At 40.3% G+C, this 25,455-nt stretch overlaps 4 protein-coding genes and 1 non-coding gene across 9 annotated transcripts in view; 1 reads left to right on the top strand and 4 right to left on the bottom strand.

Annotated features, from left to right (window-relative positions):
* dennd4c (DENN/MADD domain containing 4C) overlaps positions 1–504 on the bottom strand; it is a 42,901-nt gene extending 42,397 nt beyond the window's left edge. For all 3 annotated transcript variants that reach the window (XM_039821358.1, XM_039821359.1, XM_039821356.1), the window contains exon 1: positions 217–504. The gene's annotated coding sequence lies outside the window, so the exon portion shown is untranslated. The remainder of the gene's footprint in view (positions 1–216) is intronic.
* A 1,005-nt stretch (positions 505–1,509) lies between these two features.
* Positions 1,510–8,584, bottom strand: haus6 (HAUS augmin-like complex, subunit 6). The gene is made up of 16 exons (XM_039823336.1): positions 7,940–8,584; positions 7,727–7,822; positions 7,558–7,636; positions 7,239–7,371; positions 6,907–7,051; positions 5,811–5,873; positions 5,625–5,679; positions 5,241–5,414; positions 4,899–5,095; positions 4,630–4,759; positions 4,366–4,468; positions 4,216–4,279; positions 3,613–3,748; positions 3,388–3,486; positions 2,880–3,015; positions 1,510–2,701 (listed from the first exon to the last, which is right to left on the bottom strand). The coding sequence occupies exons 1-16, from the start codon at positions 8,080–8,082 to the stop codon at positions 1,974–1,976; spliced, it is 2,481 nt and encodes an 826-aa protein (XP_039679270.1). The 5' UTR covers positions 8,083–8,584; the 3' UTR covers positions 1,510–1,973.
* LOC120573732 lies at positions 3,999–4,129 on the bottom strand. Its single transcript, XR_005641772.1, has one exon.
* An 817-nt stretch (positions 8,585–9,401) lies between the features above and the next one.
* plaa (phospholipase A2-activating protein) lies at positions 9,402–15,151 on the bottom strand. The gene is made up of 14 exons (XM_039822933.1): positions 14,895–15,151; positions 14,220–14,413; positions 13,939–14,039; positions 13,598–13,718; positions 13,029–13,196; positions 12,743–12,878; positions 12,395–12,564; positions 12,089–12,240; positions 11,784–12,003; positions 11,568–11,633; positions 11,402–11,473; positions 11,059–11,166; positions 10,277–10,447; positions 9,402–10,096 (listed from the first exon to the last, which is right to left on the bottom strand). Exons 1-14 carry the CDS (start codon positions 15,041–15,043, stop codon positions 9,528–9,530), a joined length of 2,397 nt encoding a protein of 798 aa, XP_039678867.1. The 5' UTR covers positions 15,044–15,151; the 3' UTR covers positions 9,402–9,527.
* On the top strand, positions 14,439–23,294 carry zdhhc21 (zinc finger DHHC-type palmitoyltransferase 21). Of its 3 annotated transcripts, none has more exons than XM_039822935.1 (9): positions 14,439–14,550; positions 17,343–17,479; positions 18,254–18,431; positions 18,606–18,704; positions 18,967–19,078; positions 19,358–19,496; positions 19,759–19,875; positions 20,506–20,549; positions 21,120–23,294. In XM_039822935.1, exons 3-9 carry the CDS (start codon positions 18,278–18,280, stop codon positions 21,250–21,252), a joined length of 798 nt encoding a protein of 265 aa, XP_039678869.1. In that variant the 5' UTR covers positions 14,439–14,550; positions 17,343–17,479; positions 18,254–18,277; the 3' UTR covers positions 21,253–23,294. The 3 variants fall into 3 exon arrangements, with proteins under 3 accessions (XP_039678869.1, XP_039678870.1, XP_039678868.1); XM_039822936.1 differs by having other exon boundaries at positions 18,240–18,431; XM_039822934.1 differs by having other exon boundaries at positions 18,232–18,431.
* The last annotated feature ends 2,161 nt before the right edge of the window (positions 23,295–25,455 follow it).

The raw sequence follows: 25,455 nt of genomic DNA, 5'->3' as shown, positions 1-25,455 counted from the left end.
CCTGTGCAGTGATACGTGGCTGACTCTCTTTCCGCGGTTGGAGAACACACGATGAAAAGTGTAGAGGGCGACCGCAGAAGCACAACACCAGGACAATGTATTTTCAGCAGGCGACCTTACTTATACACAGCTAAAGTCACCTAAAAATAGTTAAACTACTAGTTCTAATTCCCACGACAAACTCCGCTAAGTAAATTCAAAAACAGAAGCACTTACCAGCCGTTTACACTGCAGCGAGAGACAATGTTGACATGTAGGCAACTTGCTGTTATTTACCCGCTTGATACAGTCCGTATTTCTATGTATGCAAACTGATACAGGTTAAAACAGGACGGCGCGCAAAAAAAGGCACTTCGAAATACTCCTTTGAAACTTTGCTGTCCACTTCTTCGCCACACTTTCATCTGAAGTTGTCAGCGAAGGCAGGCGCCATGTTTGTGTCTGCGCTGATAGTTTTGTTGCTGGGCTTTCTTCCTAAACGTTTCTTTGAGACTGGAACCGCCCAAAGAGGAGAGGCTACAGTCCCTGCTGCAACTGACAGAGGCGAGGCTGGCCTTGGGGAGCGCTATCAAGCTAGCTAATACACATAAAACCATCACTTCCGGTGTGCTTTTTTTTCAAAGTAAAGCCCCTCAGTGGCGAACACGTGTTGCAGTTTCCAGAATAAAGCTATTTTCAATTGTGTCAAATTATTCTTAGTAATAGTAGCATACTTAACATGGTTATGCATCATATATATTTTTGTTATAGTTTATATTTATAGTGTATAACATATATACTATGCTGCTTTTGCATATATTTTAACTGTTCTACACAACCATTTTACGTAAGATAAATGCCAACTTCAGTATCGAACGAGCCACAATTCTACCGTACGTGGCAGGACCTCAGATCTAGTCAGGTCTTGTATAACCGATTGCACATTTTGAGTTTTATTGTGAAGGGTAAAGGATTTGACATCCCGACTTCGCTGAGTTTTTAGTACTGCCTTGACTCGCTTCATTCTTTTTGCTCCATGGTTTTCCTTTGCCTCTGGCGCCCCCATCTTTACACACAGCCGTTACACGGATAAAAAACCGCAACAGGTGTGTGTGGAAACATTTTTCTGCTTTATCGGAAAACGAGAGAGCAGTGGCAGCAAAAACTGTCCTGTCCCGTTAGTAGTGTCCTGTACACTGTGCTGTGACTCCCAGACATATTGTACATGACAGTGTCTCACTGTCCCGGGACAGTCATTGGAGTCACAGGACAGTGGACAGGACACTACTAACAGGACAGTTTTAGCTGCAACTGCTGCTGGAGAAAACACTAGCAGTAACAAACCCAGTCTGACTTCATGTTACATTTTGAGACTCCCACAACTTATCAATGCATTGAATGCAAGTTGGACGTGATGAAAACAGGGGCTTGCGTCTAATAAATATGCAAGCCATGAGCAAAAAATAAATAAAAAAGCCCTTTCATCAGACTCATGTTTCAGTCTGCAGTTAATTTATACACACACACACACACTTTTGTCAAATGTTTAATCTGACATTCAAGAAATTCTACAACTTTATTCAACCTGACAGCACATTGTCCCTTTCACATTGGCAGTCACATACCTACAAAAGACATTTACATCTTGTTCAAGACATTGTGTGGTTAGAAACCATGCTGATAGTGCAATGCACACGTAGATGTTAGAGGCAGAAAAGCTTGACATTGATACAAACTGTTACCCAACTAGTTCCTGGAAATTAAAGTTCCAAGGTGCTCTCCTATACAGGTATAACATTTATATACACAAGTAAACAAGGAAATGGAGCAATATCTTACAATTTTATTAAGCAGTTCATGTCTTTCCATTTTAAAACGCACAGAAAAGAAAAAGTGTGACAAAAGTAGGTTATGTGCAAATTTGTTACAGGTCTATTAAAATTAGGGAGCGTTTTGACAGTCAAGGATAAAAAGTGGTCTTGATATGAATGTAGTCAACACTTCATGTCATCTATCGGGGAGAATGTGATCAGTTTTGGAAGGCTGTACTCCTGCTTCTTTGGAGTTGAAGGAGTCTCCAGTGCCTCTAGGTCCAGAGAGAAGACCTTGTCTGTAGCTTCCACTAATTTTGAAGGCTCCATTAGCCAGTCTTTGTCCAAACCAGAGACCGTGTGTCCCGACAGAGGACACTCCGGTATCCTCTGCCTGCCTTCCGTGAAGGAGCCGTCCTGGTACGCCTGCTGGATCTGACCCAGATGATGACGTGGGGTTAGTGCCGATTGCATCACCTCAGTCTTCAAAGAGGGGATTAGGAGCTTATCCTCCTCCTCACTCTTCAAATCCACCGCTTCGTCGTCGAGGCTCAGCAGACTGTCACAGCTCGACATTTCAGGGAGCGTTTCATGATCGAGGCTGAACTGGACCGCACTGCTGCCAGTGCCGCTATAGCTGTCGAGAGCCTCAGCATTAAAGGTGTCCCAGAACAGAGTGGATTTAAGAGAAACTCCATGCTGGCTGACAGGGGGGCTGCTGTGGCTTGTTAAAGGAGGGGTGACACTGCAAGAGACACTCTGGGAGGGAGCATCGGGGCTCAGCAACACATTGTGCTCACCGAGGGGAGTGAGCCGCCCTGCTATGCTGTCGTTAAACTTGGCCAACCGCCCCATTTTCTCAACTTCATCTTCCTCAACTGCCTTGCGCCAGGAGCTCTTCACATCCAGAACTTGGAAAAAAAATCAAAACATTTAAAAAAAATTTACCAACTGAAAATAAGGTGACTAAAAAAAGGCAAAACTGTTAGTTTTATGAGGCCACATTCTTCGGTTTTAACCATCCTAAATAAGCTCTGCCATTCAGGTATTTGCACAGAATTCACAAAAATGCAACAGCTCACGACTTACTCAAGCTCTCAGGTGTACGTGCCAGCTGCTTTCTAGCAGAGAAGGGACCTCTATGAAGAGTGCCCAGAAGGCCATCCAAGTCCATAACCTTGGCCCTGCCTTCTGGAGGACTGGTTGTAGTTACAGCATCTGCAAACTAACACACACACACACACACACACACACACACACACACACACACACACACACACACACACACACACACACACACACACACACACACACACACACACACACACACACACACACACACACACACACACCCCTTTAGTCAGGACTGGGTCTCCGAGCCCATTTGTGCATCTCTTGAGGCCACTTTCCTCCTCATTCAAGACTTTGACAATCCGTACAGCTTTAACAAAAAATAAATTAAAAAAAAGCTGTAACGATTGTTAAAATATCAGTTTGTTTTTCTGAATTATATAAACAAGACAAAATGTATTTATAATTCTAAGCTCCTGCATTGCAGCCTTTGACACTTCCATTCGTTTGAAAGTCAGCACTATACCTGATCAGCGAGGTTATCACATTCCATGTCTAATATCTGAGTTTCGTTCCTCATGGGGGTCACCTTCTGATCAACATGGGCCGTCTTCCTCACACTAGCCTAAAAACAAGTAGAGCTTTGTTACATACAGTTTCAGAAGAACTGGTGCTCACAAATTCAAAAAAGGTGGCGTTTATCCACTAAACAGGAGTTTAACTCAAAACAGGTTAGCTGAAATATACTAGCCTGAGGTGGTGGTACTGATGGAGCCCTCAGAGGAGGGGATGGTGTGTCAAAAAGCCAGTCCAGAGAGGTGTTTGCTTTTGACGACGCTTGCGTGTTAACAGGACTTTCAGGCCTTTTAGCCGTTGCAGGGCTAGAGCTGTTTCAAAGACAAATTGTTTGATTTATTATTGAAACAAGTTTGTATAGTGTAACCAACTATATTTTCCTCAATGCAGTAAAGCTCAGGTACAGTGAAAGCAACGAGAGCATCTTAACGTAGCCAATAATGGCTCATGTACACTTTTACCTAAGGTATTATACAACACTACCAAGTCAACTGTACAAGCTTCTATAGTTTTTGTAACACATTTAATAATCAGTCCATGATAAGGTTGGTACTTTAGACAGAGTGTCTGCTCCGTATCTGTCCGTGGCAATTTCTCTCAATTCGCCGCGGTCATCAGAGAGCATGGATGCTTTAGGGAGGACTAGTGACGGACAGAGCACTGCTCAGGACTGCCCAGGTATCTGCCTCCCATCAGAAGCCAATACACCAAACATTTCAAATAATGCATTTTAAGCTTACATTTCCCTCAAGAGCTGTTCAAATATAGGTTTCATTACCTCTTCGGATTAGAAGAGGTAGGGGGGGTACCTTCCTGCAATTTACTCTCTGCAGGCTTCTCGTCTGAAAAAGTGTAAGAAGCATAGTTAGAACAACTGCAATGTTGTGAATACATTGCCAACTATTTATGTAAATTGGATTTTGCTCACCGAGAAGTTTTGCAGGGTACTGAGAGAAGACACTACTCCTGTAACTAGCGTCAGCTGCCGGTTCAAAAGACAGTGGAGCCATTGGTGACAGGAAGCCAAGAGCCTTAAAAAAATAAATGTGAATTAAATTAGGATATGCAACTACAGTGAAACATTTGATACTACCAAAACAATAACGTGACAAACATTTCTCATTCCCCTTTAAAAGTACAGATTATACTGTTATGGTAGCAAGCCAAGTTCAAAAATCCCAAGACCACTCACAGGATCTTCACTCAGAAAAGATACTAGGGGTGTGTCTTTCAGGGTATCCATCCACTTCCTGTCCCATGCAGCTTCCAACTCTCTGATGGTACTCATGACCTCAGGAATTTCTTCCTTGGAAATCCTCTCTCTGGGACATGGACACACACACCAAAATTAAAATACTAATTAAAAACATTGTGATTAATATCAATACATCAAGTCATTGTGCTGAAGATCAGACAGGTTGCATAGAGTGCTTTCTGTCAAGTGTGTGGGTTACTGTATACCTGAGTAGTTGGAGGTTCTGCAGCGCACGGCCCATCTGCTGACATTTCTCCTGCAGGTGCTGAGGACTGAGCTGAGGCTTGGGGGCATGAGAGACCTGACGTCGCTCCTCCCTCAGCAGCTGCAGCGCGTGCTTCGTCAGCTCCAACACACACAGGATGTTCAACTGGCCAGCCTCATACACATTCCCTGAACTCAACTGGAAAACATGCGTGAGGTTACAGTGAAAAAAAATAAAATAAAACTATGGATTCAGAGCCAAATGAATAAAAGTAATGTGCCGTGTATAGGAATTAACAGGCCACCAGCAACAGAGTGACCTGTCACATTATCTTTACTCTCACCTGATGTGGGAGCCGTTCAATTCTCTCCAGCAGACTGCGAGGAATGTTGAGGGCTCGATCGGTACCGTCCAGGACATATTTATCCACTTCCCCCTTCAAAACACTTTCCACTGCATTCTGTTCCTCTTTGATAGTCGACAGCATTCTATCAATATCCGACCACAAGGAGCGCACCTTAAGACAAAGTACTAACATGAGCTCTTAAAAATCTCTCTCAATCTAACTCTTCTCAATATAAGAATGTCACCTAACCTCTGGCAAATTGGCAGAGAGGTATTGGTTTTTTGTATTATTAGGCAGGAAACTTGCCATAAGCAGCACTGCTGAAATGTCTTCCCACAAGACGTACAAATCACATCTCATGATTTACAAACAATGACATACCATTTGAGTCTTCTCAGCTGAAGAATCTCCCTGTGTAGATTCACTGCTGTGAAGCCTGAAAGTAGATAAAACAGACTGAACAATCTGGACTAAGAACATTGAAGTCCGAAGTACTGGAGAAGAAAAAAAATATAAATATAAATAAATATATACTTTTTTTTTCTATAATAAAATAAGTATACATACTTAAGTAGCTCATCATACTTGGGACCTTCTGCTCTGATGTCCCGCATGGACTTCACCAGGAGCCTTGAAAACCAGGATAAAAGACTTTGTACCAATAATAGAAGAAACTGACTTCCATGTGCAAAACAAAATATAAAATGAAGTTAAAGTTCAAAATGTAAATTTCTAGAATTTAACATAATGTAGCGGTCTCTGTACACAGTTTCAAAAGGACTTTTTCACAGCAGACATTCTGTATTTGATAGCAGCCCAGATATTACTGGGACACTGCATGTAACAGAGCCATCATTAATTAAATTTGTTTCACCTGTGGACACTGACTGAACATCCAATAGCTGCCAACTGGCCTCGTTAACCATAGGGTTACCAATTAGGTAACCAGACACAGGTGGGGCGTGAAACAAATGGCCAATAAACATGCAACATCAAGAGCAGCGATACAAGATTTATGTAAAAAAATAAATATATAAACCTCTGAAAAGTTAGCTCATCGCATTTTTCATTTTATTTATTTTTTTATTTTTTTAAACACAAGAACAGATGAAGAAATTCAAATAGTAAAAATATGTCCACATACTGAGCATCAGGCTACATAGCTAATACATTAAACATGCTTTATTAAATTCCCCCCAACATGTTAGGTCAGTGTGTGAAAAAGGGAATGACAAAATATTTCCCCTTAAGTGTCATCATGGACTACTGCCATTTACAGAGCTCAAACTATTATAATGAATAGGTATAGGCAATGCACATTACATTTGCAGCATGGTTGTTACCTCTGAATCTAGAAAATAAGTACGGTAACAGTCACATCACTTTAATTAGAATTTCATAAAATGTATTATTTACAATTTTATTAGTTTTAGTAACCATTGTCTTTACTAAACTAACTTTTACTACAGACGTTTCATTTTTGGTAATGGCAGACTTTAATAAGTCAGTAGTTTAATTTTGTTGCCATAACTTCAGTTAAGTGGAATATTTATTAGGTTTACCGTTGTAGTTTTGTAGAAAGCTTCCATCTGCTAATTTAAATATGAAATAACATCTAGTTCTGTCCAGCCTCCAAGATGGAACTGCCAACAAAAGGACTTACTGTGCTTGTCTCTGGTACTCGTGAAGAAAGCGGTCCTGACTCACTCCAGCTTTCAAAAAACGGGTCGTAATCAGGTTGAGTCTCTTCACTGCCATGGCCAGGGAGGAAGCGGGATTTGCTGCAGCCTCAGGAACCCAGCTGTCATCTGGCAATGTTCAAAAATATTTGATAGTCTTTTGAGTGCTAACTCCATGAAGAATTAAAATTAAACTAAGTGAAACAACAACAACTGGCTATTGTGGTCTCATTCTACACTGTGGGATTGAAGTCAGATTGTGAATATGAGGTACTGGTATAGAAAAGAAAAAGAAAATAATTCTAATTAGACCCACCTGTAGGAAAAGTCTTCATTTCCTGCAGCATGACGTGACTGGCCAAATGAAGCATCAAGCTGATAAACTTGGGGCCTCCGGGTGAGAGGAACAAGGATGCTACCACTTTGGATCCTGAATTTGCAGTTTCATCCTACACATTTCAAAACAAGATGGGTATCACTAGATTATGTAGTATACTAAACGACAGAAGCAGCAACTGTGACAAATTTATTTTCTTTATATTTTAGGCATTTGATCAGTGATGCAGTAAAATTCGACTGGAAGTTATTTGCTTAGAAAAAGAAAATAATAAAAACAAATACACTCAAATTCTTACCATAATTTCTCGCAGCCAAGCGCAGGTAACTTTGCGAAACTCAGCATCTGCTTTGTGGTTCAAAACAGGCCAGCAGTGCCTAATCCAAAGCAAATGTTTTATTGTTTTGACAATGAACCCTACACACTTCTACATATGAATGGCAAAAGTTGATCAGGTCTAACTTTACCTGTATGTCTCGTTAAATCGTGTCGGGTTGAGTCTCTCCAACAGGAAATGGGTTACTATATAGAAGGCATCCTTGTTTGGTTTGTCGAACATATTCCTATTGTTAGAATAAAGCTTAACGTCAAGAACTTAAGGTTAAATGTTACTTCAAGTGAAAGCAGCCACATTAACTAGCCAAGTAGCTAACATTATTCAGTATTAACATCAGACTTACGGTCCCAGGTTGATGTGTTTAACGTTTATGTTGGTTTTGCCGGCGATTAACGACAATGCAGTGTCTGGTTGAAGTCCGAGTCCGAGAAGAGCAAACCACAGATATTTTCCATTCTTTTTCTGCAACAATGCCGGGTTCGCCATTATACCCAGTTGGACAAAGCAGTGGGAGAGTAACGTAGCTACGTAACGTTACGGTGGCGACTGGTCAAAAACCCAGCCTGGATAGCTTTAGCTGCTAGCTAGCTAGCTAACACAAAGTTCACGGTTGGCTAACTTGTTTTGAGTTTGTCAAGATACATTTAACAGACTGTTATTTAATCAACAAAAGCTGTCGAAGGAGTTACGTGTTACAGAAGTTACAAAAACATACGTTGCGTTTGATTTCACATTTGTTAAACTAAATTCACACATTTCTGTCAGGAAAACGAAACCGCAGCAAGAACACAAACCGCCAATTTTTTTCCAATAACTACCCGGATGTTGTTAACAAATACTTCCGGGGAGCGAATAACAGCTCTATCTTTTGTGTAACCGAGGATTTATTAAGTTGCCTAGACTCAGGTTCGACCATAAAATAAAAGGAAAAAGGGCTTCCCATGCTGGAACCTAGCGGCACTGGATGTCTTACTTAATGGACCTTTTTTCACAGCAGACATTTTTGACTTGTCATAGTAGGAAAAGCACAGCTGAAATTGATAACCTTTAACGATGGCTGAATTCCATCAAGTGTCCCAGTGAGCTATTTCAGTGAGTCAGCATGCACAATACCAGGACCTCTCCTAAGTGGAATGCAGCCATCATTAATGGTTTTGAATACACCTGTGCTTTTCCTGCTAGGACATGTCAACATGTCTGCCGTGAAAAAGGGTATATTAACCCACAGTCAACTGAGAAGTAACACAATAAAATACCTTACATTTGTTTTATGGGAGGACCTCGTGATACAAAGAGGACTCATTTTATTCAATGTTGGACAAGGGGAACCGGTTCTAGAGTATCCAACAAAGAAGTGAAGAAACATACAAGCCTCAGGCTCCTTTTAATAGTTGATATAAACCAAGACCACCATTAACAAGCTTTAAAAAAAATATTGCATTGCATTGTAAATAGACCTCTTTCCCCGAATGAATACTCTGCAGGTTAGCTATCTTACCTGTCAGGACATTGAGCAATTAAAATATCCATGTCACTCACCAAAGTTGTTTTTCCCCCAGCTACAATTTGCATTTCACTTGCCCTGCAATACCACATTTTAGTGAGTTAAAGTGTAACATGGTAGAATGAAATACAATTAAACATGTTTAACAGTGGGATATATGTTTAACTTTACACATTGTATTGTTAATAGTTTATAAATATTTATAAGCCATTATTACATACATTTATCCTACATTTACCCAACAAATGAGTCTAGGGGCTTTGGAAAGGTGGTGCAGTAATAAAAACACAGGCTAAACATATGCAGATTTCATTTGTCCTTTTTTTTTTATTGCAGAACATACAAGTATTTAAGTCTCCACTACAACTGATTAGTCAGAACAGAGTGATAGTAAGAAACAAGTGCTCTTTTTTTCTAATCATTTACATCATTGTAGTTCTTTTAAAACCAGCTGGCAACACTCGGCCACCTTAGATGGATCAGACACTGATGAGTACTTGGAAATCTGAGAGTTGACCCCCAGGGAGCGAGCCAGGTCCTGGGCTGTCTGGTCTGAGGCCACAGTGGTTCCCAAGGCCACCAGCAGCCTAAACACAGCCTCCTTGTCTTGTACCGTCTCCAGAGCTCTACTGGCCACAGACAGGCACTGGGCCTTGGCCTCGAGATCGGGTTGGCTGTGCAGGCAGCCAGCGTAGTTAAGCAACAGAGTGGCCAGAGCAACGTGGATGTTCTTATTGCAGATTGTGGCCAGGTCGGCAGCATGTGATAGCACGGTTTCACGCTGGGCCATGAGGAGGGCTCGGCCGTGCCTGCCGCTAAAGCAGTTACACAGAGTCCGCAGCGCCAGCATCTGGTTGGCAGGACGCCCCTCAGGCCTCATCAGGCTCAGCAGGTGGTTGCACAGCTGGACTCCCTCTGCCTCTCCACAGAGAGTCTCGTTAACCTGTGGGTGGCGCACTGCCAGCCTCATAATGTCCAGGATAGGAAACACGAGGTCTGAAGTCCAGGGGGAAGGAAAGGAGAGTTTGGTTAGCGAACATTAATGAACTAAAGAACCTTAAATCATGTTAAGCTTTCTGCTTTTGATAATTACTTAGCAGAAATAATAACAATCAATCCACAAACATTAAATGGAAGAAAGAAATCATAAATTGGGTTGGTATGCTGTTGTTGTACCTTCAGGCCAGTGAGAGGCCTTCCACAGCACGTTGATCTCTTGGATGCTTGGGGGAGACATGGAGGAGTTGGGCTCAGAGACAGACACCAGCAGCCTCTGAAGGCTTTCCAGAATCTCTTCAGAAAGCTTGTGCTCCGGAGGGGCACCTCCATTTAGCTCCTTTACCTTGGCTGGTGTGGAAAGAACAAGTCATTGACCCCGACGCAGTGAATAAGCTTTAATGAACCAAGTGAAATGGCATTTTGGTACAAAATCTTCATGACAAGAAATTAATTGGAAATGTTTACTTTTAAAGATGCTTATATTTGCCATCAAATCTTAGGCTTTTGAAATAGGCATGACTAAATAAGCAACATACAAGAAAAAAGAAAGAAAAAAAATCATCTTTAGATAACACCTAAAAGTTATTCTGCTTCATCAGGATGGTGTTGGTGCGGTTTGATCAGATTTTATTGACAATGCCCACCAACTGTCATCAGATTCTGATTCATTATTGCTGAATCACCTTTTCCCAACTGAGCCCCACCCACTACAAACCAGTTAGATTAGACAGATAAATACAGAAATCTCTAATGTGACATAATCAAAACTAACGTAGGCAGGAAAATAATGTGTTCACGTAGGGCCCCATTACTCAGTAAAAAAGCTGAAAAAAGGTTTTCGGGGCTTTTTGACAAAAAGCTCAAATCCATTAATGAAGTTCTTAGAAATGTCTGTCATTCACAACTGACGCGTGTAGACTGTAGAGGCACATCATCAAACCCATACTTGAAATCCTTACCAATGATCTGCGAGGAATTGGCTTGCTCAAAGGTCACACCATCGGTCTTGGGGAAGTAGATGTTAGTTGCCGTCTGTCTGAGGGCTGCTGAGGAATAGGCACCTCCTCCTGCAGAGTAGAGGAGAGTATGACCCAGTGAGTAAAACCCTCAACATTAAAAGATAATTAATAGGAGAACTGTGTACATGGGTCTGCCACCGAACAGCTGTCACAAACAAATCCCTGGTCTTCGCTCGACACACAAGCATTATGACCCCAGTATCTCAGTTGTTCAAGAGAGTTGGTTTAGTTTAGTCTAATGTTTACACTGAGTTGTCCACAATTCCTTTGGTTAGTAACTTACCTGTGAAGGGGTCTGCCACACCTGAAGGAGCACTTGGGTTTGGACCCGACCCTGGGATGTAGCGACCGGAGCCTGTGGGGGGAGAAAAAATAAATAAATAACAGCTTTAAAAAGAACATCTCTGGTGATTGTCAGTGAAAAAAATCTTTAAGTAAACGTGCTGTACCCGTGAAAGGATCAGCTCCAAAGCCGCGTCCATCATCAGAAGCCCCGGGGATATACCGAGCTCCTCCTGTCGGATGAAGAGACAAAACACCTTTAGGAAAATACAAATTCAGTCTAATAACCTTTAAATATTGTAATGAACATATAAAACATGTACATTATTATAAGCTGAAAGGGAGAAAAACAAGTAGCTATCTAGCTAAGCTTTTGGCCTTACCAGTGAATGGGTCACCACCAGCCGGCTGGGCTGGTCCCACCACATGTCCTTTGGTGTTCTCTATTATAAAATTGGCGACCTGGTCGAGGAACATGGGGCTGAGGTCATTCTTCTGCAAAAAGTTGTGCGCTGTTAGCCAAGGGTCCTCTGACACATTGTAAGGCAGCTTCATGGACGGCCCTCCTTCATTCACGTCAATGGTGAAGACGTAGTCGTATTCCTGAGGGGAGGATCCAGGGTCATTCTCTTGACTGTACTCATGCGTGCATGCATAGTTTGCCTTCTCGATAAGCTTGCAGTCTTACCTTTCCTTCATACATCACATTCTTGGAAGTCTGTTGGTTTGAGCCTCCGACCACATCTCCGATTTTCATCCAGCGGTCATCACTGACACTCCACTGATACGCCTCCACCTTCTGTCCATCTTTAATCAGACGCGTCTGTCCGTCACGATTCCCTGGAGGAAATAAGCAAACAAATCTTGACGCAGAAATAGCAATGGCACTTATTCACTATCAGACTGAATTGTGCGATCTCGGGTGTGTACAGCTTGAACCAGAGATACCAGACACAGTGATTATGATCAAATACATCTCAGTCTATTTTTGTACCAGGCTCAACAAGGTGTTCCCTTCCAGGAAGGTCCTCCATTTTAATGTCGCCAAAGTCGCCTGTCTTGGGGTCAATGGTGGTTTTGGCGAGTTCATCCTCAAAAGCCTGCAGGTCCTCTGCACTCGCTATGCGGTCCTCAGCTTCCGTAAACACGCGGATAATGCCATCACTGTGGGCAGAGGAGCAGCATCCGGGTTAGCCACAAAAGTACTTACTGTACTGTGTATGTGCATCGATGAGTCTCCACCACGTTGTGGAAATGCAGGAGTCAGAAATGTGTTGTGTGACACGATTCAGAAATTGCTAATGTGTTGACCACACATTAGCACGCCAAATGCAGTTCTTACCTGGCCCCGATAGCTATATCACCATTAGGTAGAATGCAGCAGCACCAGACAGACTGGGCAGGCAGACGGATTGTCTGAGAGCACTCTCCCTGCCTCCATATCCTCAATGTCCTGTCCTCTCCTGTGCTTATGAAATCTAAGGAGGAAAGCATCACTCTAAGGTCAGGGAGGGTGAGGCAGCTACCATCTTACAGCAGGAAAACAAATGGCTGCTAGTTCAACAAATACACACACAATGCTCTTTCATAGGGAGATATAGAGATATATATAAAAAAAATAAACAAACCTTGGCTATTGGGGAAGACAGCTAAGCTGTAGATGTAGTTGGTGTGGCTGTAATAGACCTGTACACATTCGCCTGTCACCAGCCACCTTCTGATACTTGTGTCATTGCTGCAAGAGAAGAACTCAATGTTGCTGATCACTGCCAGTCCCCTTACACAGTCCTCATGGCCTAAAAGGGAAGCAAAACAGGTTGGGTCTTAATCATGGATTTTAAACACATTGACCACCAGACAAGTGTTTTGAATTATTATGGTTGATTAGATTAACATGATTAGCCCAAATAATGATACAATTTACTATTTTAATTTATTAGTATTATTATTATTATTTGAATCTGACATAATTTCATTTATTCATTCCCATCAGTTTGGCTGGCTAAAAGCAGGTAAAGTTAAAAGGACTGAGGGTGGACTGCTTACAATAACCAGGTTTAAGAGGCAAGTTTAAAAACAATCCTACTTATCAACAGCCACAGTTACACTTTTATTCACACGCTGGGCTAATAAAAAAGAAAAAAATCAAAGACAAAAATATTTTATTTACTTATATCAACCACCTGCAAACTCTCACCTGTAAATGTCTTCTCACAACGGCCAGCTTTCCAAAGCTTTATGGTCTTATCTGCTGATCCAGACAGCATAAGGCCTTGTTCAGGCAGGATGACCACTGCCCACACGGCTGCAGAGTGGCCCTGTAGCAAAATTAACAAGCCGAGATTTTGCTCCGTCACACTGCCCTTTAATATTTTTGCTTGTTACAGTTGCATAGATTAAATCAATATCAAAAGTTATTGTAAAAGTGCAAATGTCAACCACAGTCAGTGTTAGGGAAGACGACATTTGACAAACTGCCTCTTAGGGAAAACTCTCCCAAGAGAAGTTCAGAGTAAGATCACAGAAGCTTCAGCATACCTGCAAGGTCATCATGCACTTCTCATTGAGCCAGACTTTGGCTGTGGTGTCCCAGGAACCGCTCAAAAGTGTCCCAAACTTCCCAGAAGACAGAGTGCAAACTGTGGAGATTAAACATAAGAAAGCTGGAATGAGCACACTGAGGCAATTTCCTAACAACTAAGAATAGCAAAAAGTATTGAATCTTTAAACCCGATAAAATACAGATGTGCTAGATAAAAGCAGAACAAATTAGATTATTAGAACGTAATTTTTCTGGGAGTGTACAGTGCACAACTCACCTGTGTTTTTGTGACCCGTGAGAGTGAAGAGCGGCTGTGATTGGTCCATTGTGAAAACACATATGTTATTATCATTTCCACCTGTGGCAATGAGTCCTCGAGGATATGTTTCACTAGGTGCAATGATGCATACACAGGATACAAAATTGGAGTGGCCAGACATACTATGCATCTCTGTGAAACCTTTGTCTGGGCTGTCAAGAGAAGGGAAAGAGAGAACGACATCTTAAGAGAACGGAGTTACTTGTGTTGGAACCATAGACCGTTAATATTACAGTCTATGGTTGGAACAAGTGGTTGACATTGTGTGGCTGATAATTGCAAAAAAAAGGTCAGTAAATGAACTGACAGACAAAAGACCAATCTAACGATAAATCTGGTGGACTTTAGCACGCACTCGATCATCCGCGCTGTGTATATTGATAGTTGCAGTTGAATGAATGACAAAGCTAATTTGAGTAAACGTTAGCAAACCGCTTACTAGCTAACTTAGCTAACGTTACCAACGTTAACACGGATGTATTAATAGTAAGTAAATTCCCTGGGGGTTGTTAATTGGCTTGATTCTTTCCTTGGTCAGGGCACCTTTCCTGGTAACATATTTACTTATAAACTGAACTAAATCCTAGCCAACCACCACAATTAGTTAGCCAGTAGCAGGCTAATGCTAGCTACCTTGAGTTTGGGACCCAGACTCTTCCGGTTCGGTCTCTGGACACAGACACAAAAGCTCCCTCTGGAAAAACAGCAGATGCGAGTCCCCTGACGTCCATTTCGTGGCCCGGGATGGAGCAGCTGAGTCTGTATGAGTTCGATGATGCCATTTTGACCCGACAACACGATGAAACTACCACAGTAGAGTTATGCTAAGCGGCGTTGCTGTCAACAAACACCGGCCGCTAATGCTAGCGGAAGTTGAATGACGTCACTGACATGTCATGTCAGTAAACCCGACTCTGAGAGAAAAAAATGCTAGAACCTACCTTCTTTGTTAATGGAATACATATTTCAAGTCACACATGTAGTAATAAACATGTAAGGAGTTAATGTTAGGCTACTTCTACTACAGCAAAAGCTAAATTCTTCCACGGGGAAAATTTGTGTAATTATTATACATCCATGTGTGAAACTCTCGTTTCCTCAATGTTCAATGGGAAACAACATGGCTTTTCATTTGTTAATACATTGTAATAATTCCAATATGAAATTGTGCACAATATTTATCCCACTAACACATTTGTTTCAAGATTTGTGGCTGTAGATAAATGTGAATTTTATCAAAATGTCACATTCTTTCAGAATTGAATTTAGAAAATATTTTGAGTCTATCCAAATTATAAATAAGAAAAGTGTTCATATTTAATATGCTACAAGATATATGTTTTTAAAGAAATGTAATAGTATTGCCTACCTTTTACTTAAGTTTTATTTATTCAGATTTTTACTACCGTTATTTTTATTTATTTAATTATAAATTTTTCTTGACATGTTACTGTAGTAGGGTACATTTATTTTATGTCCTAATAATATAAGAGTGTATCGCCTTGAGAGGAGAGGCAGTGGCAGCAAAAACTGTTAGTAGTGTCCTGTACACTGTCCTGTGACTCCCATGACTGTCCCGGGACAGTCATTGGAGTCACAGGACAGTGTACAGGACAGTGTCTGACTGTCCCGGGACAGTCATGGGAGTCACAGGACAGTGTACAGGACAGTGTCTGACTGTCCCGGAACACTCATGGGAGTCACAGGACAGTGTACAGGACAGTGTCTGACTGTCCCGGAACACTCATGGGAGTCACAGGACAGTGTACAGGACACTACTAACAGGACAGGACATTTTTGCTGCCACTGCTGCTGCTTGAGAGTAAGACAGGTCTTGTTTGGCTCTTTAATGGGTATGCCGATCTGTTTTATAATTCATGTTTTTGTAACATGTTGTAATAATACCAATAATAATAATAATAATAATAAGTGGTGGTAAGTTTAAAGCCTTAATGTTGTCGACAGAGTGTATTCACAAATTCGTTTTTTTAAATCACAGAAGTGAACGAAGCCTGTACATGTACTTCACCAGAAGGCGGCAGCAGACTGTATTTTCCGTCTTGCCGCTGGTGCACTGCGCTCTTAAATCCCCCGCCCACCTGTCCACGGTATCAGCTGCCGTAGAACAATACAAACGGAAACCACAAATGTTGTCGTTCAAATAAAAGCCTAAAGGGTGTACACATAGACTGTATATTAACAGTCTATGGGGTGTACACATAGACATAAAACAATGGGTGCACAGTTAAATCAGAGGTCCAGCATTCAGCAGCTCCCACCCAAAGAGTAAAAGAGAGTAAAACATTTTCTCTGAAGATTTTGGTTATCTGGAACAATCACCAGTACCAAACCACCACGATTATATGTGAACCCCCAAAGATATTAGTCTGTTAACCAGCATTACATGAAGTCTCTAGTCTCGCATTGCCAGATCATAGATAGATAGATAGATAGATAGATAGATAGATAGATAGATAGATAGATAGATAGATAGATAGATAGATAGATAGATAGATAGATAGTACCTATGCCTACTTTGTTATGTTATAGTACTCATTCAACGGTATAATCAGTTGTCAATTAGTCCCAATGGTAAATTATGATGTTGTGGCAGCCATCACAATTAAAAAAAAAATTGGCAACATAAGGAGACTCAAACAGGTAATTAAGAGAGTAAGTAAAACAGAAATTAAACAATAAATTGCTTAATTGGAATTGCATGGAGCACTGAACTATTTAATTAACCTATATCTATACAGAAGCTCAATATTTGCTTAAAAAGGGATTGCTTGAAAGGCCAATATATCGATTATCATACTTGCTCATTCATTTTCCGTCAGCGTTGGTTTTGTTTGTTTTTCATATTATTACTTTGTAGCAAATTAAAATACCTACAAATCAACAAAAAAAAAACATAAATGAAATCTACCAAATACGCCACTGTTCAGATGGCTACTTATTATTAAACGTGTTTTAGGTATTACTAGAATATAATCCAATAAAACATGTTAAAAACGAAAAACGTGTTTTATTTTTTTAAATACAAATCAACCGGAAATGTTTTTTTTGTTTGTATCGCAGCCTGCCGGTAGCAAACCAGTGTTCCTGTCCAGCCGGTCCAGCCATAGGGTCCATCCCACAGACGCTCGGATGAGGAAGTAGCTCCACTGATACCTGATACCACTGATACGTGCGTTAAATAAGACAGCAACTGAAAAGTATGTATCTTTTTTATCTTCGCGTAGGAAATCATGACTGACGCCACACACGTTGAATTATGTAATTTTGAACGCGAGTTAATTATATCACGCTAGCCAGCTGATCATCATAGATATATGAGTAACCATAACGTTAGAGCCAAGCCCCTCTCGGCACTGCCAGTGCTATCAGTTGAATGATGGAACAGGCGAGGTTTTGCAATAACAAGGGCTTTAATAGGTTTGTAAGAGCTGCTTACAGTATGGTGATTTAGACTGGGTTCTATTAGCAGATAATGTAATGCTAATGTAAGAAATCTGTGTAGGTTGTTAGTTAAGGTTGGGCTTGTTTCTAGACACCTGCTTTATAGCAGAGTAGTGGCAGTAGGCCTGTGTTGAGGTTTCATCTCATGACCTATTTCAGAGAGCAAGACCACCCCCCCCCCTCTCTCAGTACATGTCAGATCATGGTGGTGTCTCGATCCTATTATTTTGCTGATGGTTAGTCATCTATACATAATATCTTTCACTGTCATGTCACAGTATTTGGGGCAAAATCTCACAGCTTTGTGATGCAAACTAATACTAATGATGATGATGATGATGATGATGATGGTATCATAGAAACCATACAACAATGACAGAAAAACATGTATGTCAAGTTTATTAACTATGTGTGAGAGCGCAGGGAATGTTTTAGTCAACCAATTCTTGTCTGTTATCTGGAGATCTATTTCCAATCATCAAATGAAATGGAGATTTTGCATCTGTTGGTGTGTTGGGGGTACACTGTAGGTTTCCCCCGGAGTGCCAGCAGCCATGAAGCTTCGACTACACTTTGTGGTGGACCCCATGGGCTGGCTGTGTATCAGCGTGGTGTTTGGGATCTGGCTCTACAACACTTTCTTCATTCCTAAACTGGTTCTACTTCCACACTACAATGAGGGACACATCCCATGGGCCATAGTTGTTTGTGAGTTTCCTTGTTCCCACTGTAGGAATTTCTTTGTTGACACACATGAGCGATTAATAATAACATTTCTCAGCTATTTTGGGCAGAACCACTGAAAACAAGTAATTGGAATTTCTGACTAGGCTGTATGAATCACACGCTTTAAGTCAAATTAACCACTGTGTATTCCCTCAGGTTATTACATAGCATCAGCACTCTGCCTAGCAGCCCTATTCCGAGCTTCCACAGCAGATCCCGGCCGTCTTCCTGTGGACCCCAACATACCTCACTCTGGTATGGATACAGAATCCAGTGTGTCAGATTGTGCACATTTAACTGTTTATCCATAAATCTTCATTCCTGTAAATAACTGAACATAGTCAATCTAGCATTTTCATTCTCTACCAGTTTTGTTCCTCATATTAATTGATATCAGCTAATACTTTCAACAGTAAATAGGTTTGAATATGGTATTACTGTGTCACTATGTCTGCTAGTAATGCCAATTCTACCAGTAGTAACCAACAAACGACTCATTGTTGTTTTTATGTTACAGAGCGAGAGCACTGGGAGTTGTGCAATAAGTGCAACTTAATGAGACCTAAAAGGTCCCACCACTGTAGTCGCTGTGGCCATTGTGTACGCAGGATGGACCACCACTGTCCTTGGTAAGGACACACACACACACACACACACACACACACACACACACACACACACACACACACACACACACACACACACACACACTCATGAAGGTGTTACGTTATTAGACACCTATTATAAACAGTGTTGGAAAGTAGAAATAAATAGGAATACAACAAAATGCAAAATCACTCAACATTTTATGAAATATATAGTTGCTTTGCAGGCTTTTGCTGCGAATATAATTCTGGGAGAACATTTTTTTCATGGACACATCTTAAATCCTGTTTATTTACTTCCAGGATCAATAACTGTGTGGGAGAAGACAACCACTGGCTCTTCCTGCAGCTCTGTTTCTACACTCAGGTTCTCAGTTTGTTCACCCTGGTGCTGGACTTCTGCCAGTACTATTACTTCCAGCCACTGACAGGACTAGACCAGGTACATAATATTCTCAGCAGAAAAAATGTTTTTTTCTTTTAGAGCTTACAGATGTGTAGCAATTTGGACTGCTATTCACTGTATTTATTTAGTTGTCTTAAGTACTGTGTGACAGTGCTAAAAGCTTTGTTTCATCCTGTAAAAATCATACAACACCAATATAAAAGTTAATATTTTACTATGAAAAAGTCATCACATAGAGCTTTGAGATGATAAGAGGATTTTACAACAAAGGGCTGACGTTGTGTTTTTCTTCTGCAAGGAGAAGTTTACAACACGCCATGAACTGGCTCTGCTGCGAGTCTCAACGCTCATGGGTTTGGTCATGTTTGGTGGCATGACTAGCATGTTTTACACCCAGATGGCAGGCATCCTCTCTGTGAGTACTAAGTAATGACTAGACGTCTCATTACCTTGTTTTAAATGACATTTCCTGCTGTAATTATGTAATGTGATTATGTCTTCTCTTAACAGACTACAGCAACTATTTCCAATCTAATGTAACTGTTTAGTGTCACTTTGTAGGATCTATCGAATATGCATGAAGGGTACTTATTTGCAGTGTAATTTAGCATTTTTGTCTTATTGAGGCAAGTTCTGTCTCTTTAAGAACAATCTAGCAAACTAGGCAGCAGCACTAAGCTGCAGACAGAACCAAAAGACATAATACACAAAAATAAAACAATCAATGAGTATATTATTTTATATTATATTATATCAATAATGGAGTGATCAATATAAAAAAAAAAACAAGAGAGAAAGTCTGGGGGTCAGGCTGTTTGTGTTAAATATGTGTGTTTACTATCTTGCAGGTAAAGGGTTGACATTGTTTTATTACAAGCCAAAGTGATTTACAGGCTTTCATCAAGAATTTTGGCAGAGCCGTAATGTTAGAAACGTCTATACGTATTTAGAGAATAGTGTTTAATAGATGGAGCTGTCTACAGGAGCAATAGATGAATGAATCCTCTCATTTTGCATTGTTCTCTCTTTTTTTTCTCCCTTACAGGATACCACCACCATTGAGAAAATGGCTCTGTTCTCAAAGGAAATGTGAGTCTGTTTAGCTCGGTTTCTCCTTATGCCCCCCTTATCCACTCTCTTGCCGAGAGTTAGTTTAGAAGATTTATACCACTCTTAACGTCTGTCCATTCAACGTGAAGCTGGAGCTAGCAGCCACTTAGCATAGCTAAGCATGAGGACTGGAAACAAGGGGAAACCGTTAGCCTGGCTCTCTCCAAAGGTAACATGTAAATACACCTAGCAGCATCTCCAAAGCTCTCTAAAATATTATATCTTGTTTGTTTAATCTGTACAAAAACTAAGTTGTGGTTTTATGGGGGATTCTGTGCTGGACTATTTCTTACCTGGGCACAGTGACTTCCTGGAGTTTTGACATCACCTTGAGGTTGTCAGGCAATCAACAGAGACTCCAAACGAGAACATGATTTGTTAATTAGTGAGCTTTGGAGCTGCTTGTAGGCAGGTTTTGTTACCTCCGGACAAAGCGGGGCTAGCTTTGTTTACAGTCTGTATGCTAAGCTAAGCTAACTGGCTGCTAGTATCACTCTCACACAGTCAGTTTTAACATTAAAAATTGCCTTTTTTGTATCTTCCTTTCAGATATGGCTCAAAGAAATCTTGGCAGTGGGCGCTAGCCGAAGTTTGCGGCACTCGTTGGAAACTCCTATGGCTCATCCCGCTCCGAAACAGACAGCCGCTCCAAGCCAGCCACCACTTCCGCACCCACGTGTAGGCCGGTAACTCTACAGTTCCTCCTGCCTGCGCAGATGTTCTAGCGGCTGCCATGATGAAACACTGTATGCACACTTAAGAATCCATCTGTTCGCCTTCACCGTCCTCTTTTGTGCTATGGGAGCTAGGCAGCAGTCTTGGTTTGTTGATACTCTAAGCTTTTTTTTGCCTTTCTCTACAAGGCCCAGACTGGCAGTAAACAGGGTCAAGAAACACCTAAGGGAGTGACGGGAAAATGTTGCTTTTTTTACTCACTGTGACTGCTATTTTTAGCATTGGAAACCACTTTAAATGGTTAATTGCATCAGAAGGATGGCAGTCTTCACCTGAAAGCAGCTGGCGAAAGGGACCCCTCTCAGGTTACTTTAACAAAGAGCCTTTCCTACTTACCTTTAATCAGCTACAGACAGAACCAGTGTGTCTATTAGAAAGGCAGGTTTTTTCGTATAAAGTTTGTGCCTTGTTTCTTTAAACTATGTTAACCTTTTTATTTGTCATGCATGAGCTGTGTTTTTGTTTTGATATTTTCTGGTTGGTGATGTTCCAGTTTGGAAATGTCTTGTGAATAGTGCAGGAATCGGCCGCCAACTGCATTGCTTTAATTGGTGATCATTTGATGATTCATGAATGTTTTATTGCATTGTTCTATGAACGTTTTATCTATGAAGTGATGTTTTATGAAGCATGGCGAAAGGACAAAGTTCATAACTTGAAGGCTGATATGTGACACTATTATGACACAAAATGACAAACGGTTAACAGTTGACCATGAAAATTAGAAACAAGTTTATGCTATCAGTCTTAGGCTGTATATGTTCTAATCAAACGTGCTGTATAATCAAGTTGTTTCTCTGAGTATAACAAACATTCCACAGCCAATTCATATCATTGCCTGATCATAATCTGTTGTGAAATCCTTATTAATGCGGTTAGAGTGCCACACACTATCCTCAAAGATAACTTAAATCACGCTGTTTATCTTAAAAGAATGGTTCGACATTTTGGGAAATACACTTTTTCGCTTTCCCGCCAAGTGTAAGATGAGAAGATATATACTCTCATGCCAGAAAGTGAAAGATATGACTAAACAATCTTCTTATCTAGCTCATGGCAAGAAAGCAAATGCATGTAATTTACAAAATATCGAATGATTCCTACAAATCGCCGTCATAGTTAGGTCTTAAATGTTTCTGAACTTGTGGCTTTAAAAATGCATATCTTTATAAGTAATACAAAAACTAGCAGATTAGTCTACATGTGGTGACATACAGCTAGTTGACACTTGACACAACACTGAGTTATTTATGGTGTTTTTTTGCTGTAACGCTATGGTACTGTTAAGAGATTTGTTTGAATTATTTAACAGGATACTTAAGGAGAAAATAATACAGTGCATATTAATACTGGCATAGCGTGGTTGTCACGGTATATAATACTTTGCAATCCCATAACTAAACTGTACAAAAACAAAGCTTGCCATGTGTGGTAAATATATAACAATATCGTAGTAGTTTTAAGTGCCTTTCTAGGTCTTCTTTTTACTTTCACGGTACATAATCATCATGTTGGTCTCCATAAAAGCCAAAGACCTGGGGAAATGTTGCAATAGTGTTTTAGTAAATGCATGTTTTACCAAATTTCTGAAGGTAGCCATTCAATATTATGCACTGATTTACACAATATCGTCTGTTTCACTGCATCAATGGCACTCTGAAAAGAAAGTCTTCACTTAAAGTTACTGTATTTTATGTGTATCTTATGTTTTAGTCATATCTTCAATCAGATTGTTTGTATTCGCATGAGTGTGTTGATCACTTTGCTCAGTGGTTTTTATAACTCAGATTCAGGTTCTTGGATGTTTGTGTGAATTATTATTTTGATTTCAGTTTGTTTGGTGGTGGGATAATGGGGTGGGCTAATGTGTGTGATTGACAAATAAGGGGGTACTGATAGTTTACATTCAATTTATTTTACAAATATGTTTTTAAAGCAATAAGCATTACAAGTAAAGCCGTCTATATTGTTACAACAGTAGTGAGTAAATGTCATCCGCATTTGCACTAGTAGCTGCTGTGTACAGTTTTACAGTATATCTTTATTTAACATGTCAGCCTCAATGCCTCATGTTGTTAGGAACAGAATAACAGACCGGCTTGAGTTTGTTTGATTTGAACCAAGAGCTGTGGGAGACTGGAGGTGGGAGCAACTCACAGATGGGGGAAAAAAGAAGAGTTCTCTGCGCTTCTGCAGACCACAACAATCCGGTGCAACCAAGGCAGGAGTTGGCGTCCCCCAGGGCTCTCAGTTTGTATCTGGGCAGTTTGCTTCACATTGTTCCTTTGCTGTTTTTGGAATGTGTTTTTAAGCATTTTTTATTCATACCTCAAACACTGGAGCAGTTAAGTTTTGTAAAATAAATAATTACACCACAAATATGTTATCCAATTCTTTATGTGTAAAAAGCCTATGGAAATTTGAGCGTATTCTTTTCTTTTTTTCAGCTTGCCATTTAGACCTAATTTTCACTGCAGCCGAGGCTTTCATTTAACGGAAATAATTAGCTAAATTAGGGTAACACATGATGTCAGTATTTTCAGAAACAGCATTATCAGCATTTATGTTAATCATTCATATACTGTACTGCATAGTGCTCTAGCATCACTTTATAAACTTGTAACCATATCTATAGCATTTTAGCCGAAGAGCTAACCTAACACCACTTAGTTAACAGGCAACATGTTTCTATCGTCATAACATTATCTCAATTTTTCAGTGAATGTCTCTATTCTTTTTTTATGATCAATCTTTTATTATTTTTATATTTTTCTTGGTTGCGGTTGAGCCGGCTAGCCAAATTTTCTTCAGTCTCCCAAGTAGGTGTAATTTAGAGTCATCATTAAGCAACAAAACAATCAGGTCAGTAGGAATTAGACATCCTATCACATCAGATTGTATTGATGTTGTTTTATTCCAAAACTCATGCACCTGTTCATACTCCCAGACCATGTGCGTCTCTATTCTTCTTGAAGTAAATATGTCTTGACATGATTACTATATTTTGTCAGGTTTGGGGCTAGAGACTCTTTCATGTCTTGGAAGCTAGATATGACAACAGTGGGTGAGAAGGACATTATTGATACCTACTTTTGAAGAGCAATGTGTTAATAGAAGAAAATGGAGCATATTCAAAGACTGCAGATACATTGCTTCCCGTTGTCTATTAAGTGATGTAACCATCTGTAAAATGTGTAATGTGATGACACAGAGGCCCACACTCAGACAAGATTGATCCTTCTGACCTGTTGAACACACACAACAGGCTATTTTATTTCAGAGAATACCTACAGTATTAGCTGTTTAAACCTTAAAAGAGTAGCATTTGAATGGACTCATAATGTTTTCTGCCATGGACAAAATATCTACTTTAAACAAACAGACAAAAGTTGTATTCTAATTCTAAATGGTCATTTTCTTGAACAGTTCTTAAGTCCCAGTGAGGCGTGTGTAATGTGTGCATGATCCGTGAACATAATCTATGTGTGTTGTCTAAAATGGTTACATGTTTAAACACGCCCATACGCAAATGCAGTCATGCACACCCATTTTATTGCCCTCAGCAACCCCAACTAGATTGTCTTGACCAACCAGAAACCTTGATTTGTTCCCAAACAAGTTCATCACGGACTAAATTGGACGATGAGGATCAAGATTGTTTTTATTATGCCACAGGTTTCTCAGTATTAGCATTTGTGAGCAAGAAATTGATAATTTGTATTGTAATTTGTCCTTACATTAACAACACCATGGTTATTAATGTTATCAGGTTACCAGCCACCAAAATAAGACCACATAATAGCGAGAATAGTGAGGGTAAAAATGAATTTAATTAGAACATTACATTACACTATTCATGAAATTTAAATATCCTCCTTTTCTAAGGGATCTCCTCAATTCTGTAAAGGACACCTCATGATCCTCATCCCACACGTTGGGCACCTATAAAATACATTATCAGGGTTAAATATTACAATGCATAGCTGTCCTCAATTACCGAATATTTGTATGCCATCCCTCTTGCAGTATTATCGCTGATGCTTGATCTTGATGGAGATGCTTCACAATATCTTTGAAGATATGTCAATTAGTACAGATGAATTACAAAAACATATCGTCCTGGTCTGTTGTTTTTCAGAACTAACATCTT

The sequence above is a fragment of the Perca fluviatilis genome, chromosome 14, assembly GCF_010015445.1.
Source record: "Perca fluviatilis chromosome 14, GENO_Pfluv_1.0, whole genome shotgun sequence".
Lineage (NCBI taxonomy): Eukaryota > Metazoa > Chordata > Actinopteri > Perciformes > Percidae > Perca > Perca fluviatilis.
Note: the sequence above shows the minus strand (reverse complement) of the source record. Positions and strands in the feature narration are given on the sequence as shown.